Consider the following 14,907-nt stretch of genomic DNA (forward strand, 5'->3'; position numbering starts at 1 on the left):
GCGGTTGGGCCGGGCCGGGCCGAGGGAGGCCGGGGCGGAGGCCGGGCCGGGCGGGCGGCGGACGGGCGGAGGCCGCGGCCATGGCTGACGAGACCCCCCGGAAGGGCAGCTTCTCGGCGCTCGTCGGACACACCAACGGCCTCACCAAGCCTGCGTCCCTCGCCGCGGCCGCCGTCACCGCCAAGCCCGGCGGCGCCGGCGGCTCCAAGAAGCTCGTGATCAAGAATTTCCGAGGTGGGTGCGGGGCCGGCGGGCGAGCCGGGGGCGCCCTCGGCCGCCGCCCCGCGCTCCGCGGTCGCCCGGTCGGGGCGGGCCGGGCCGGGCCGGGCCGGGCGCGGCGGGACCGGAGCTCTCGGCGGGGCGGCGTGGTCACCCCCTCCGCTCGCCCCGGCCCTGCGGCGGCGCGGCCCCCAAGCCTCTGGCCGGTCAGGAGCTCCCGCCTTAGCGTCCTCCCAACTGGGGGCAGTTTCGGGCAACTTCCAGTGTTGAGTAGAGTGTAACTATTCCGCGTCCTTCCGTTTGGGAAGTCCACTCGTTAAGTAAAAGAACAAGAAGATTTTTATGTTTTCTACATCCGCTTACACTGGTCATCAGTATTCGATGTGTTTACTTAGCAAAACGAAGGTGGGATGGTTGCAGAGTCTGTAACCCGAGAGATTTATAAACACGGTACCTTGTACTGGGAAAACAATGTCCTGCGTTCCTTAGCTGTACTTTTGAAGCTGCCTTTGAAGTACTTTTTTTGTAGAACGGTTTTTTGAAGACGTGTGATTGTTGGCATGGGTGCCGTTACCTACTGACTCTGTCTGCACTTACAGACAGACCTAAATTGCCTGATAACTACACTCAGGACACCTGGCAGAAGCTTCACGAAGCGGTGAGAGCCATACAGAGCAGCACCTCCATCCGCTACAACCTGGAGGAGCTCTACCAGGTAGGTCCACAGGCGGCTAAGAGCAGAGCTTTACCGAAGGCTCACTGAGACGGAAACCTTCCCTTCCCTTCGAGTGCGGGCATCCTGTTTCCACTCACCTGACTTTTTTATAGTGGTCTAGATAGCGTAACAGTCCAGCTCCGGTGAAACGTGACGCAGCCATGGGTTTGTGGTCCCCAGTGTTGTTTCAGAGACAATAGAGAAGGAGGTAATAGAATCCGAGTATCTGCCTCCAACAGGAACAGTAGGAGTTCTGCGGCATCCTGTCCCGAGTCAAGGAATGTTTTCTGGTTTTGGTGGTTGTGGGATTTTATTTCATTTTCAGGCTTAAGCTGTTGAAAGGTAAATTTAACCCATTTATAGGAGAGAAATGTGTTTCTAAGAGCCATAGGACTTTTAACATTTTCCAAATATGCAGCAAATTATTATCCATTATGTTATATATGAAACTCTTACCTACGTTTTAGGTAATAGAATAGCATTTCTATTAATATATAGCTTTTCTATTAAGAGACTTGAGTTTAAATTTTTTTTCTAGGAGGGTTTGGGGGAGAGTGGATACATCTGTATGTGTGGCTAAGTCCCTTTGCTGTTAACCTGAAACTCCAACAGCGTCATTAACTGGCTGTACCCCAATATGGAGGAAAAAGCTTAACGTTCGATAATTGTAAAAAATAAATAATAAAACCTTTTCATGTTTACATAAGCAATTATGTTATAAAAATTATGAAAACTGCAAAAAGTGCATTGAAGAAAATGAAAATCCCCGATATTTCTACCACCCAAAGAAGACTGCTGTTGAATTTGATGAACATATGTGCCTTCTTTGTCTTAAGTTTAAGTCTGTTGTGTTTTAACCACTTTGTTAAGATAAGGAATGTGTCCTTGAGTAAGTTTTAACAGATGTGTCCACTTGTAGAACATTCTGTCACCACAGACAGTGCCCGGAGGCCCCTGTGTGGCCAGCCACCCCTCCTCACTCCCAGCCCTTGGCAATCACTGACTTGCTGTTGGTACCTTCTGCCATTTCTAGAACCTCATCTGAATGGAACTGTGCCTCTTGCAGTCTCTTGTACCTGGCTCCTTTCACTTAGGGTAGTGCTTCTGCATTTGGTGTGGGCCTTTGACAGTAACTGGTTTCTTTGTCGCCGAATACTCTGGGTACCACGGTTGGTTATCGTGAGTTAATGAATGTCTGGGTTTCATAAGACATTTCATAGCTTTTTCAAAGTGGTGTCATGATTTTTTGTCTCTGCCAGTGGCGTGTGAGAGTTTAAGATGCTCCATGTCTATGCCAATGTCTGGTATTGTCAGTCTTTAATTCTTGCTGTTCTAGTTTGGTATGTAGCAGAATTTCACCTTGGTTTTAATTTGCAATTCCCTAATGATATTAAGTATCTTTTCTTGTGCCCATTGCCATTCCTTATACCTGCTTTACTGAAGTGCGTGTTCACATCTTCTGCTCATTTTTTATGGTCTTGTTTATTTTCTTACCATCGAGTGTTTGGGGTTATTATGTATTCTGGGTACATATCTTATTTCAGATATTTGCCTCGCACTTATGTTCTCCCAGTTTACAACTTGCCTTTTGAGTCTCTTAGCTATGGCTTTCAGAGAGCAGAAGTTTTAAATTCTGATGAAGTCTTTGTATCAGTTTGGTCTTTTATGGATTGTGCTTGTAGTGTCTGAGAGTCTTTGCCTAGTCTAAGGTGGTGTGGATTCTCTCTTATTTCTTTGTGGACATGTTAGGGTTTTCAGTTCCACACTTAGTGTATTGTCTGTTTGCAGGTGAGTAGTTGTATCTCTTGTGGGCTGCACATCCAAGCTCATTGTCCTCCCTGTGGATGTCCGCTTGGTCCAGCGCCGCGTGGCGTGGCGTCTGGGCTTCCCCCAGCGAGCTGCTCTGTCCCTTCGTCAGAAATGGCTGTCCGGATGAGAGCCTGAAGCCTCAAAGTCTGGAGCACTGGCCCTCCAGCTTTATCCTTTTTTAGATAAATTTGTTTTGGCTCTTCTAGGTCCATTGTATTTCTGTATGAATTTTAGAATCTGTTTGCCAGTTTCTCAGAAAGCGTTCTAGGATTTGGGGTGGGATTCTGTGGAGTTCTAGGTGAGCGTGGGGAGAGTTGTATCTCGACAACACTGACCCCAGCTGCTCACAAGGGCAGCTCTCGCTTAGTTGGGTCTCAGCAGTGTGTCCTAGTCCCATTGCACAGGTCCTGTGACATTTACCCCTGAAAGCGGCTCATGCTTTTATAGTGTCATAAAAGGTGGTATAAATTTTAATTTCTCAATAGTGTGTATAAATACAGATGATTTTGTGCATTGATCTTTTGTGCTGTGTCTTGCTGATTGCACTTTTTTCTGGTAGTTTTTTTTGTAGGTAACGTTGGATTTTCTATACTGACAGTCACATCACCTATGAATAGAAATAACTTCCCTTCTCCCTTTCTGATCTACATTCATTTTATTTCCTTTTCTTGCCTGATTACACTGAGTAGAGCCTCTGATAGTTAATAGGAATGTGAAGAGCAGGTACACTTGTTTTGTTCTCGGTCTTGGGAAAAAAAGCTGTTAGTCTTTCATCATTTAACATCATGCGATGCTAGCTGTGGGTTTTTCCAGAATACGCATTATCAAGTTGAGGAAGTTCCTCTCTGTTCCTATTTTGCTGAGCACTTTTATCAGAAATACATGTTGGATTTTGATAAATTCTTCTGTGACTGTCGAGGTGGTCGTCTGATTTTTGTATTTTAGTTTGCTAATTACATTGATTGATTTTTCAAATCTTAGACTGGTCTTTCATTCTGGAATAAATCCTGCTTGGTCATGAGTATTATCTTTTTTTATGTATTGTTAGATTCAGCCTGCCAACCGTTTGTTAATTTTTGTATCTGTGATAACAGAGGATATTGATGTATTATTTTCATGTAATGTCTGTGTCTGATTTTGGTGTCAGAGTAATGTTTGCCTCAAAAAATGAATCGGAAATATTCCCTCCTTTTCATTTTCTGGAAGACTTTGTATAGAGTTGATATTATTTCTTCTTAAATGTTTGAGAGAATTCCCCAGGGAAGCCATCTTGGCTTCCTTGGTGGAAGGATTTTCAATTACAGGTTTCCTTAGTGGATATGAAACTGTTCAGTTTACTCACCTGTTTGAGTTCACTCTTCTGCTGCGGCGTCTAGTCTGCCGTTAGTGCCATCCAGTGTGATTTTCCCTTGCGTTGTTCTCCTCTCTAGGTGTTCAGTTTGAATCTGGTTTGTATCTTCTCTGTCTCTACTCAACTCTTTTGGCGTGTGGACGTGGTTCCATCTCCTCTGCATCCTCATCTGCCAAGCCTTCATTCCGGCTGCTTGGCATAGTTGCTTTTTCTCTCCAGTGAGTTGTGTTCCTCCCTTTGGCCTGTGCGGCAGCTCTGATTGGATGCAGACACTGTGGGTTCTGACTTGTGTGCTGGATGCTTAGTGTTTCTGTGAACATTCTTGAGTTTTGTTCCCGACTTGGTTAATTTATCTGGAGTCAGTTTGACCTTTTAGACTGTTGCCTGTAGGTGTGCCAGGCAGGACTAGAGCATGGTTTTGTCCGGGACTAACCACCCCGCTGCCAACGCAGAACCTTCCTGAGTCCTCAGCTCAGGGCGCCCGCTCTGCAGCCTGGACACTGGACGCCCGAGTGGTCAGTGCTTGTCTGTCTTCTGTCTGCCGAGGTCACTGCCTCTCAGAACCCAGTGTGCAGTGCTTTGAAAACTGCAGTTTTGTGTATTATTTCAGTAGCAGGGTGAGGCTTGTTCTTTTGCTTTGTCTGGGCCAGAAACAAGTGTCCCACCACGTGCCCAAACTCAGGGGCTTTTAATTTAGTAAAATATTACATCTTCTACCTAGGGCTCATTATTGCTCTTTTCGTGGAGATTTGACTGTCTGGTATCAATTGCCCAGCATTTTCTTGGCTGGACTTTTACCCAGGATGTGTTTCATCGTGGTTACCTTGGATACCATCACAGATGGTGTTTCCAGGTGTCCTGGTGGTGTGTCTTGGGACCTTGAGGCTTGGGGTGCTCCCCCCGCAGTGGCACCACTCCTCCTGGGGGCGTCTCTGGAGGGCCTGAGGGATCAGTGGCTGCCCTTTGGAGGCAGGTGCGCGGGTGGGCACCTGGCCGCTCAGAACTTGGGAGTGGTGTGTGTCTACAGAGTGAGCCGCTCAGGTCCTGTGGTGTAGGTTGGGGGGAGAGTCGGTGGCGTGGCGGGGAGGTTACCCTGGCCTCCGGCGGCGTGGACGGTGCTCGCCTTGGGGCCTCAGCATAGAGCTCCAGCTTCTGTGCTGGGGTGGGACGCACTTTGCCAGAACTCTTTTGTTTGATAACAGTCCTCACCAGAGCTTGCAAGGTTGATTCTGCTTGAGGAGGTTTTCGGGATGTTGGAGGGAGCACCTCTTGTTTTGATGTTGACCAGTTTCCCCAGAGCAGCTCTGGCCACCCCCTCGCAGGCAGCCAGGCCCGCAGAGGCCTCTGCGGAGGCCGAGGGCAGCTTCAGCCCGCCTGCTGCTCCTCGCTTGGCTCTTGTTTGCTGGGAAGGGATGTTCTGACCATGATGATGAGCCAGTAGATCCACACCCCACTCAGTTCCTCCTGTGACGTGAGGAGGAGGAGGAGAGTTTGAATACATAGATCTTCTCTGAACTTCGGTGTGAAACCCCAGCTCACTGGAGAAAGTGTATCTGGGTGTCTGTGTCTTAGACCTACCTGTCAGCTCAGTGAAACCGCGGGAACCTGAACATTTTCAAGAAGAGTTTCAGGGGAAGGCTATGTGTTGATTTCAGACTAGATTTTTGTTTTGCTTTTGATTTTTTAAAAAATTGAAGTATTGTTGACTTACAGTGCTGTGCCAGTCTCTGCAGTACAGCGCAGTGAGTCAGTTTTACATACACGTTCTTATGTTTTATGTATATGTTCTTATATATACACACATGTATAACACGTATATTCTTTTTTTTTTTTTTAACTTTCCAATATTGTATTAGTTTTGCCAAATATCGAAATGAATCCGCCACAGGTGTACCTGTGTTTAACATTTATATTCTTAATGTTTTTTCACTTGTGGTCTGGCCCAGGAGGTTGGCTCTGGCTCCCTCCACCGCGGCCCTTGTTGCTCATCCATCCTAAGTGTAAGAGTTTGCATCTGCCGACCGCCAGCTCCCAGGCATCCCTCTCATCCCCCCTCCCCCTCTGCAACCTTAAGTCTGATCTGTTTGGATTTCAGGCTGGTTTTGATGCTCAGACTCAAACCTGTCACAGGGAACTTGCACTTGAGAAAAGCCACGCTGCTGGTGCAGAGTCCTGGGGTAAAGTCTCCATGACCCCTGTACCTGCTGAGCTTGGGGAAGGAGAGTGGGGTGGACTTGGGTGCTGGTGTATCCACAAGGTGGATTCGAGAGAGCAAGGGAGCCGGGAAAGTGGGAGATGGGTGGACACTTTATTTGATGGCCTGTTGGAGAGCGTGAAGTAATGGAGAGTGAGTTTAGTGCACGAGTTACTCAGAAACGCAGTATTCAAGTTCACATAGCTTAGGCTTAACAGCAAGGATTCTGTAATTCAGCAACTTGGTCACTCCTGGAAGTCAGTCTTCTGTATGAGGGAATCACATCCCGGCTTGGGACTGGGGCTGGGAGGGTGGGCGTCCTGTCCCCTTGGAGTTTCCTGGGCCTCCCTATCCTTCGCTCCATACTCAGGCCCATTTTTGCGCTGCTCTTCACTGGTTTCTTGTGGGCAGGAACCTGGGGAGACAGCATCCCGTGCGGTGGGCTTGTAGAGTTCAGACACGCCTGGCACCCACTCCGGTGACCAGGGCGGGGCGGCTGGAGGAGGCAGCTCGCCGCCGAGGCCAAGGGCAAGGCCTGGCCGCTCTGTCCGTGGAAGGGCCGGGGGGCGCGGTCTCCCCCTGGCCGCTCCGTCCTGTGGAAGGGCCGGGGGCGCAGTCTCCCCGGCTGCTCCTTCCGTGCAAGGGTCGGGGGCGCAGTCTCCCCCGGGCCTGGAGGGCGGTGTTTGTTTTTCACTTTTCCCCCTTCCCGCTGGTTTGCTCCTGGACGTGGGAGGCGCTCTCTCAAGGGCAGTGTTTTGCTGGGACACTCGTCTGTCCTGACACAGATAAGCCTGTGCAGAGCGGGTGTGGTGCTGTGGGGAGGGAGGCAGGGCTGGGAGATTGACGGGCCACCCAGCTGACCGAGGAAAACCCCTTCAGTCTGCTGCCCGTGGGACCCAGGTCCTGCTCTCCCTCTCTGGGCGCTGCGTCCCCTAGACCCCTGTGCTGCCCACATGGTCCCACGGGGGGGCTTCGTGCACCCAGAGAGGGATTTCTAGATCTCCGAGTGTGACTAAACCTCCTGAACTAGTTCTGAGGAGAAGGGCCTGCAGTGTCCCTGCCCCGCCGGCCCCCCCCTGCGGGGGCAGAGCAGGTGACAGGGCTCCTGTAACACGAAGACGCCAGCAGTGACTCAGCAGAGGCTGGATGACGGCACCCGGCCCGCCTGGTGCCTCGGGGCTTGGCTCCAGATTCCAAGTTAAAAACAGTCTCAGTGGACTTTATGCAAATAGTGAGCACATGCCAAACAGGGCACATACGAGGGGGAGCTGGTTACAGAATTCACCACAAAGCTCCTAGCCTGGAAAAGGTGGTTTTGAAGACACTGACACTTGCCTCAGGAACTGGAGCATTCAGAAAATGCTTCTGATAAGATGTTCTTCTTTGAAGGACACACACCACTGAGTGTATCTTGATTTTTACCAAAGGATATATGTTTTCTTCATGTATTATAGTAAAAACTTAATTTGTAATAATTATATTTGTAAACCCAGGCTTCAGCAATATGTGAACCGTGAACTTCCTGATGTTTAAGCTGGTTTTAGAAAAGGCAGAGGAACCAGAGATCAAATTGCCAACATCCGCTGGATCATGGAAAAAGCAAGAGAGTTCCAGAAAAACATCTATTTCTGCTTTATTGACTATGCCAAAGCCTTTGACTGTGTGGATCACAATAAACTGTGGAAAATTCTGAAAGAGATGGGAATACCAGACCACCTGACCTGCCTCTTGAGAAATCTATATGCAGGTCAGGAAGCAACAGTTAGAACTGGACATGGAACAACAGACTGGTTCCAAATAGGAAAAGGAGTACGCCAAGGCTGTATATTGTCACCCTGCTTATTTAACTTCTATGCAGAGTACATCATGAGAAACGCTGGACTGGAAGAAACACAAACTGGAATCAAGATTGCCAGGAGAAACATCGATAACCTCAGATACACAGATGACACCACCCTTATGGCAGAAAGTGAAGAGGAACTCAAAAGCCTCTTGATGAAAGTGAAAGTGGAGAGTGAAAAAGTTGGCTTAAAGCTCAACATTCAGAAAACGAAGATCATGGCATCCGTCCCATCACTTCATGGGAAATAGATGGGGAAACAGTGGAAACAGTGTCAGACTTTATTTTGGGGGGCTCCAAAATCACTGCAGATGGTGACTGCAGCCATGAAATTAAAAGATGCTTACTCCTTGGAAGGAAAGTTATGACCAACCTAGATAGCGTATTCAAAAGCAGAGACATTACTTTGCCAACAAAGGTTCGTCTAGTCAAGGCTATGGTTTTTCCTGTGGTCATGTATGGATGTGAGAGTTGGACTGTGAAGAAAGCTGAGCACTGAAGAATTGATGCTTTTGAACTGTGGTGTTGGAGAAGACTCTTGAGAGTCCCTTGGACTGCAAGGAGATCCAACCAGTCCATTCTGAAGGAGATCAGCCCTGGGATTTCTTTGGAAGGAATGATGCTAAAGCTGAAATTCCAGTACTTTGGCCACCTCATGCGAAGAGTTGACTCATTGGAAAAGACTCTGATGCTGGGAGGGATTGGGGGCAAGAGGAGAAGGGGACGCCAGAGGATGAGATGGCTGGATGGCATCACTGACTCGGTGGACGTGAGTCTGAGTGAACTCCGGGAGTTGGTGATGGACAGGGAGGCCTGGCGTGCTGCGATTCATGGGGTCGCAAAGAGTCGGACACGACTGAGCGGCTGAACTGAATGACTAACTTACTGGAACAAAAATCTTTGTTAGGACATTATACCCCCTTTTTTTTTTAAGAGGGAAAAGATCAGTAGATCTTGGAGTGAATTATAAAACCCTTAAGTTTGAGAAAGGAAGTGAAGGATATAGAAAGAAAACATGGATGGGAACCCGTTGTTCTCATTAACACAGAGAATGTAAGGGAAAGGTATTCTTGTTTTCTTATTCCATGTTCTCTTTTGAACCTTATAAGTATGCATGTGTTTTGTATATTATGTATTTCTTTACATAATTATTTTCTTTATCACTATAAAAACGTAAGTTGCCGTTATGTTTGAGTAAAGATTCTAAAATGTGTCCGTTCTGTATATCCCACATACTTTTTTAAACTGTTCAGAAATAGGCAGGAGAAACACTGCATTTCTCTTTATAGTATTTCATATTTGGATTGGATCAGATGCTGATTTTGTACATGAGATTTGAAAGAAAATTTTATTAGAACTGGTAAGAATATACAAGTATTATTTCTTTGAAGTGGAGCGATAATATTCTGTGAAAATTGTTTCCGCCACAAACACTTGTTTCCTCATTAATTTAAGCCAAGTTTGAGGGTCACACGCGGGCCTTGGTTCCTGAGCTGCTTTTGGACCGTCACCCACTCGGGAGCCTGAAGGGCCCTGGGTCTCCTGCCCCCTCCCCTGCCGTGGGTGGTCTCAGAGTCTGGAGCAGGTGTTTCTGGCCGGTTTCACATTGTGATCCTCGGGGTCGGCTCACTCCTCCCTGCAGCCCCACCGCAGACAAGGGCCCATGGGCTCAGGCCCATTTTGGTCCTCGAGTGGAGTGCAGCCAGGATCAGAGGCTGCTCAGCAGGGAGCCTGGGGGAGTCTGGAGAAGCCTGGCCTGGGGCGCGCCCCCTCGGGGCCCCATCCTCGGGCAGGCGTCGGGGCGCCGTCGCGTCCATGCTCTGGGTCCCTGCTGTTGTGGGCCACTCCGCTGGTCTCCGGTGTTCCAGCAGTGGTGGCCCTGAGTCACTGTGAGGGTGTAGCCTGTGTGCGTGGTGGAGGGGCGCCTTTCTGTTGCGATTATAGCTGTTTGCACAAATACACTTTTTTAAAGAACAAGTTTGTCATTCGTAGCGAATAACTGGTTATTCCTTTTGTCTTCAGGCTGTTGAAAACCTTTGTTCCCACAAAGTGTCCCCCACGCTCTACCAGCAGCTGCGCCAGGCCTGCGAAGGCCACGTCCAAGCACAGATCCTTCAGTTCAGAGAATATCCTTTTTTTATTTAGGCGATTCCTGTTCATTACCTAAATATTTTGAAAGTGAACGTTAATAGAATAAAGAATAAACGAATATCCTTAATATTAAAACAAAAACTTTTAAAATTCTCTTTTATTTATGGAAACAAAACCTTGCACTTATATCATACAACCCAACAAAACAGATTTTTTTGAAGTGGAATTTTTTTACCTTTAAACTTCTTTGCTGATAAAGTGAAAGTGTCCGTTTCTTAAGACTGGTTTGAAGTATTTAGGAAACATTCTGAAAAATATCTTAAAGTTTGAGTTCTGCTATTCTTTATTCTTGTTCTTAAAACTCTTGTTGGTTTTCTGTGGCTTATAACCGGTTGCCACAAACTTGGCCACATGAAGCAACCCTTGCCTGTCTACTCACAGTGTGCAGCTGGGGGCTCCGTGGCTTTCAGCTCGGGGCCTCGCTGCCTGAAACCATCCTGGGCCTTTGCTGTTGGCAGCAGGCCCACTTCCTCCCTCTGGGTCCGGACGCGGGCAGGGGAGGGAAGGGTACAGGGCAGGCGCGAAGGGATGAGGCAGGTGCATCACGCTTCGCAGGGGCGTGTGGGGACTCAGAAACCACACTGGTGGCTTCTGAGCTTCTGGTCTTTCAGTAATCTGAGTACTAAATAGATGTGGTAGTCTGTGGTGAAGAGAGCTGAAATTAAGAGGTAAAAACTGCAGTAAATGAGCCTGTGTTTCGGAAGCTTTCCTTAGCAGCCCTGCACAGACTCGCTAGACAGTGTGTTGTTTCTCAAGAAGATGAACACGTGCTGGCAGGATCACTGCAGACAGATGGTGAGCTTGCCGACGGCCTCTGCGGTGCTGGCGGCCTGGGCGCCTCCTCCCTGTGCCAGCCTCGGTGCACGGGCAGGGCAGGCGGGTCGTGAGCGGGGCTTGGGGTCTGTCCTATTCAGGGCCTTCAGACCACACACACAGGTAGCCCCGGGCCTGGGACTCCTGGTGAGCCTCTGAAGTTTTCCTTGATCTCAGTTTGTGCCTGAGAATCAAGCCCGAGTCCCAGAGCTTCCCAGTGCCTATGGACAGCAGGCTTAGACTTAGGGGCTGTGCTGATTCTAGTTTGGCTTCATGTGTGTGAGTTTTCAGGGTGGCCTGGCTGAGTTAGGAGAGGGGGAGCAAAGGCAGTGTCAGTAGCTCTCCCGAGTGGGTCGGATGCTTTTGTTTCCTAACGGAGGTAAGTGGTGACAGCAAGAGAGTCTCTTCCAGGCCAGGCACCGCGTGAGTGATAGAAACAGGCGAATGTCTGTCAGGAAGGTTCTGTTTACTTGTGTGAGCAAAGCTCCTGGACAGAGTCTGGGGAGCTCCCTGAGAGGAGAGTCCTGGGCCCCCACACCCCCTGAGCCTGCAGAGCCAATTGAGGGCTGCGTGCCCATGTGCCCACATGCCAGGAAGGAATGCTGGAGCCCAGGCTAAGGGCATTGAGCACATCAGTGAGGAAGGGACTGAGCTCACATGTGTCTCGGAGGCTGAGTGCTGTGAAATCGCTCGTCAGGTTTTCTGGATGAAAGAGGAAAAGCCAGCACCAAGGGGAACAATTAGATTCAGGGATGTCAATCCTGAGGGTCTTGGTGAGGCAGCCATGTTAGATCTGAGACAGCAGCATGACCGCTCAGAGGCCTGGGGTGGACTGACTTGGCCCTCTGCCCCCAGATCATGATCCGGAGTATCTTCCTGTTCTTGGACCGCACGTACGTGCTGCAGAACTCCACGCTGCCCTCCATCTGGTGAGTGTCTGCGCTGCGGCTGCCACGCATGCCCAACCGTCTGTCTGTCCTCCGTGCCCGCCGGGCCCCTTGGTGGACCTCAGCCCGGGGCATCCATCTCTGAGGGGTGGCCACCGAGCTGGCAGCTGGCAGTCCCACGTGGTCTCCTGCGGGCGATGGAGTCCCGGGACGGGGCCCGGCAGGCTCAGTCTCCGCCACTCACTCTCCTCTGGGGGTGCTGAGCGTGGGAGCCTGGCTTCCCCCTGCTCCCCACGCGGGGCCTTGGGGGCCGTGTGAGCGGACCCTGCGCCCCTGTGCCTCCCGAGCAGCTCGGCCTGTGCGGGAGCCTGCCCCGGCTCACCCGCAGCCCTCCTGGCCTCCATCCACACGGACAGTCACTCCTGATTCGGGTGCTGTGCCCGGGTCACATGGCTTGTGGGCGGCAGAGGGGGTGAGGGCGTGTCCTGCTGGCTGAGTGGGAGCTGCTGGAGCCCGAGCTGACATATCAGCTTTCAGAAGAGGGTGCCTGCGGCCATGGCCAAACTTCCTCCTGGATCCTTGGGCAACGGGCTGAGGACGGGCGGTGGGCTCTGCTTTGCATCCTCGTTCTGTGGTCCTGCAGCACAGACAGATGCAGCAGCTGGAGCACGGGCTGGGGGGACACCGAGGACAGGAGACCCCAGGCCCCGGGCAGGGTGGGGGACCCACTGATTCACGCAGGAAACAGGCCGCCTGGATGAGGGAAGAAGCACAAGGTGTGCCAGACTGTCAAAGAGGAAAATTAAAAACAAAAAAGTTGACATTTCCCCAACGAGTTAGCAAGTAAGTGTGTCTGGAGCTTCACCCCAAATTTGTAAAGAGTGAACCTAACACGTTTTTTCTGTTTGTGCAGGGATATGGGGTTAGAGCTGTTTAGAAACCACATCATCAGTGATAAAATGGTCCAGACGAAAACCATTGATGGCATCCTGCTGCTGATCGAGCGGGAGCGGAGCGGCGAGGCGGTGGACCGCAGCCTGCTGCGGAGCCTGCTGGGCATGCTGTCCGACCTCCAGGTGGGCCCAGCCGCCAACCCCCCGCCACAGACGGGGTCAGACCTCGGTGGAGACCACACCGTTCACGCGTTAGCTGAAAATGCAGGAGTGTTTTCCCTCTCCACCCAGGGCGAGAAGGGAGCCACCCCCAAGCAGGGGCGTGGCAGTGCAGCCAGCCGCCCTCGCCGTGGGGTCAGCCTTCAGGATGAGAGGCTTTGCTATAATTGGCCAGTAACTCTGCTCATTTTTTAGGTATATAAAGACTCATTTGAACTGAAATTTTTGGAAGAAACGAATTGTTTATATGCTGCAGAAGGCCAAAGGTTAATGCAAGAAAGAGAGGTGAGTCGCCGAGACGTTTGTGAAGCGCCTTACTTCGTTTTCACAGATGTGTATCCAGGTGTGATTTCTAAGCATCTGTCTTTTCACACAGGCGCACATTCCACTGAAAATCTTCTGAAAGCTACAATCTAGTTTCAATTCCCAGTAATGAGGTTCTTTCTTAGTATTTTGAGGGTTTAATTCCCCCCCCTTTAGAAACTTTTCCATTGTTGTCCCCCCATTAAAAAAGCCAGAAAAGCAGCTTCTGATGTACATAAAGGAGCTCAAGATGAAAGAGTATGATAAAAGATAATTGTGTGTGTGTGTGTGTGTGTGTGTGTGTTGGGGGGCGGGGTGCCTGTGCTAAGCCGTTTGCGGGATCTTAGTTCCCAGACCAAGGATTGAACCGTGCCCCCTGCAGTGGAAGCGTGGAGTCCTAACCACTGGACCGCCAGGGAATTCTCTAAAGATAATGCTTAAATATGAAAGATAAACCCGATATGTTAACAATTTTCGTCTGTGTGAGACATTGAAAAAAATGACCCTAAAAGCCATGGGGGAATACCAGGTGACGGTAATCAAACCCCAGAACCTCTCTAGTTTCTCGGGTCTTAGAGCCCAACCCAAAAGGAAGCCCGGGGGCCAGCACAGGCTGCGGGGCAGTTCACGTCCGCGGGCCACGGCCTCAGGGACCCTGCCACGGCCCCTGCTGTGCAGGCAGGCGGCAGCACGGGCGCCCGTCACCCCGGAAACTCAGAGTGGGGTTTGAGATCTCCTGCAGCCACCCTGGGCCTCTGCAGAAAGCGTGTGATTGGCGTTCGCTGGCCGCGCCGTGCGTGGATGGGGTGCTGTGACCTAGCCCGGGCCCCGCGTCCCTTCCCCACTCCCATCAGTCGGTGTTCCAGTTTGGCTTGCGTGCAATTCTGCTTTTTCTTTTACTAAAGCAATGTTTGAACTTCTTGGGTCACATGAAGAATGTGTTTTGTTGCTGATGTGTTTCAATGTTCTTTCTGGAAGGTTCCAGAGTATCTTGACCACGTGAGTAAGCGCTTGGAGGAGGAGGCGGACCGTGTGATCACATACCTGGATCACAGCACACAGTGAGTGCGGCTCCGGGCTCCATCTGGTGGCCTCCTGGGGATGATGTCCCCTCCACTTCCCGACACACAGGTGTCACAGACTCGCTCGCTGCTCTCTGACCCTGGACGTATTTTTGGTCCTCGAGCAGCTTATTACTCGTGATTATTCAGCAGTCGTAAGTCACGCTGACCAAGTTGCCTGTCTTGAGTTCCTGTCCAGAGGAGTGATTCGGGCAGAGATACTTCGTGTCTCTTTACCATTTTTAATTTACGTTATGACTCTGTCATTTATAAAAATGTTAATGGGGTATCACTGAATGTAGGCGGTTTTGGTTGTAAACTTTGGTTGGACATCTGATGTACTGATGTAGCTGTAATTTTGCTACTCAGTCCCATTATCTTCTCATTTCATTTAATTTTTTTGTCTAAATCGATGCGTATCTAGGGAGAAGTTCAAGGGAAAGTTTTTTGAG

General features: G+C 50.1%; 1 protein-coding gene across 1 annotated transcript in view; it reads left to right on the plus strand.

Moving 5' to 3' along the window:
• The window catches only part of CUL4A (cullin 4A), a 27,982-nt gene continuing 13,075 nt past the window's right edge, over window positions 1-14,907 (plus strand). Inside the window, exons 1-8 of the mRNA XM_070800521.1 lie at window positions 1-234; window positions 819-934; window positions 10,151-10,254; window positions 11,005-11,074; window positions 11,948-12,021; window positions 12,893-13,055; window positions 13,287-13,376; window positions 14,373-14,455. Of these exons, the coding sequence (XP_070656622.1) occupies window positions 81-234; window positions 819-934; window positions 10,151-10,254; window positions 11,005-11,074; window positions 11,948-12,021; window positions 12,893-13,055; window positions 13,287-13,376; window positions 14,373-14,455 (854 nt within the window). The 5' untranslated portion in view covers window positions 1-80. The remainder of the gene's footprint in view (window positions 235-818; window positions 935-10,150; window positions 10,255-11,004; window positions 11,075-11,947; window positions 12,022-12,892; window positions 13,056-13,286; window positions 13,377-14,372; window positions 14,456-14,907) is intronic.

Source organism: Bos indicus, chromosome 12 (assembly GCF_029378745.1).
Source record: "Bos indicus isolate NIAB-ARS_2022 breed Sahiwal x Tharparkar chromosome 12, NIAB-ARS_B.indTharparkar_mat_pri_1.0, whole genome shotgun sequence".
NCBI lineage: Eukaryota > Metazoa > Chordata > Mammalia > Artiodactyla > Bovidae > Bos > Bos indicus.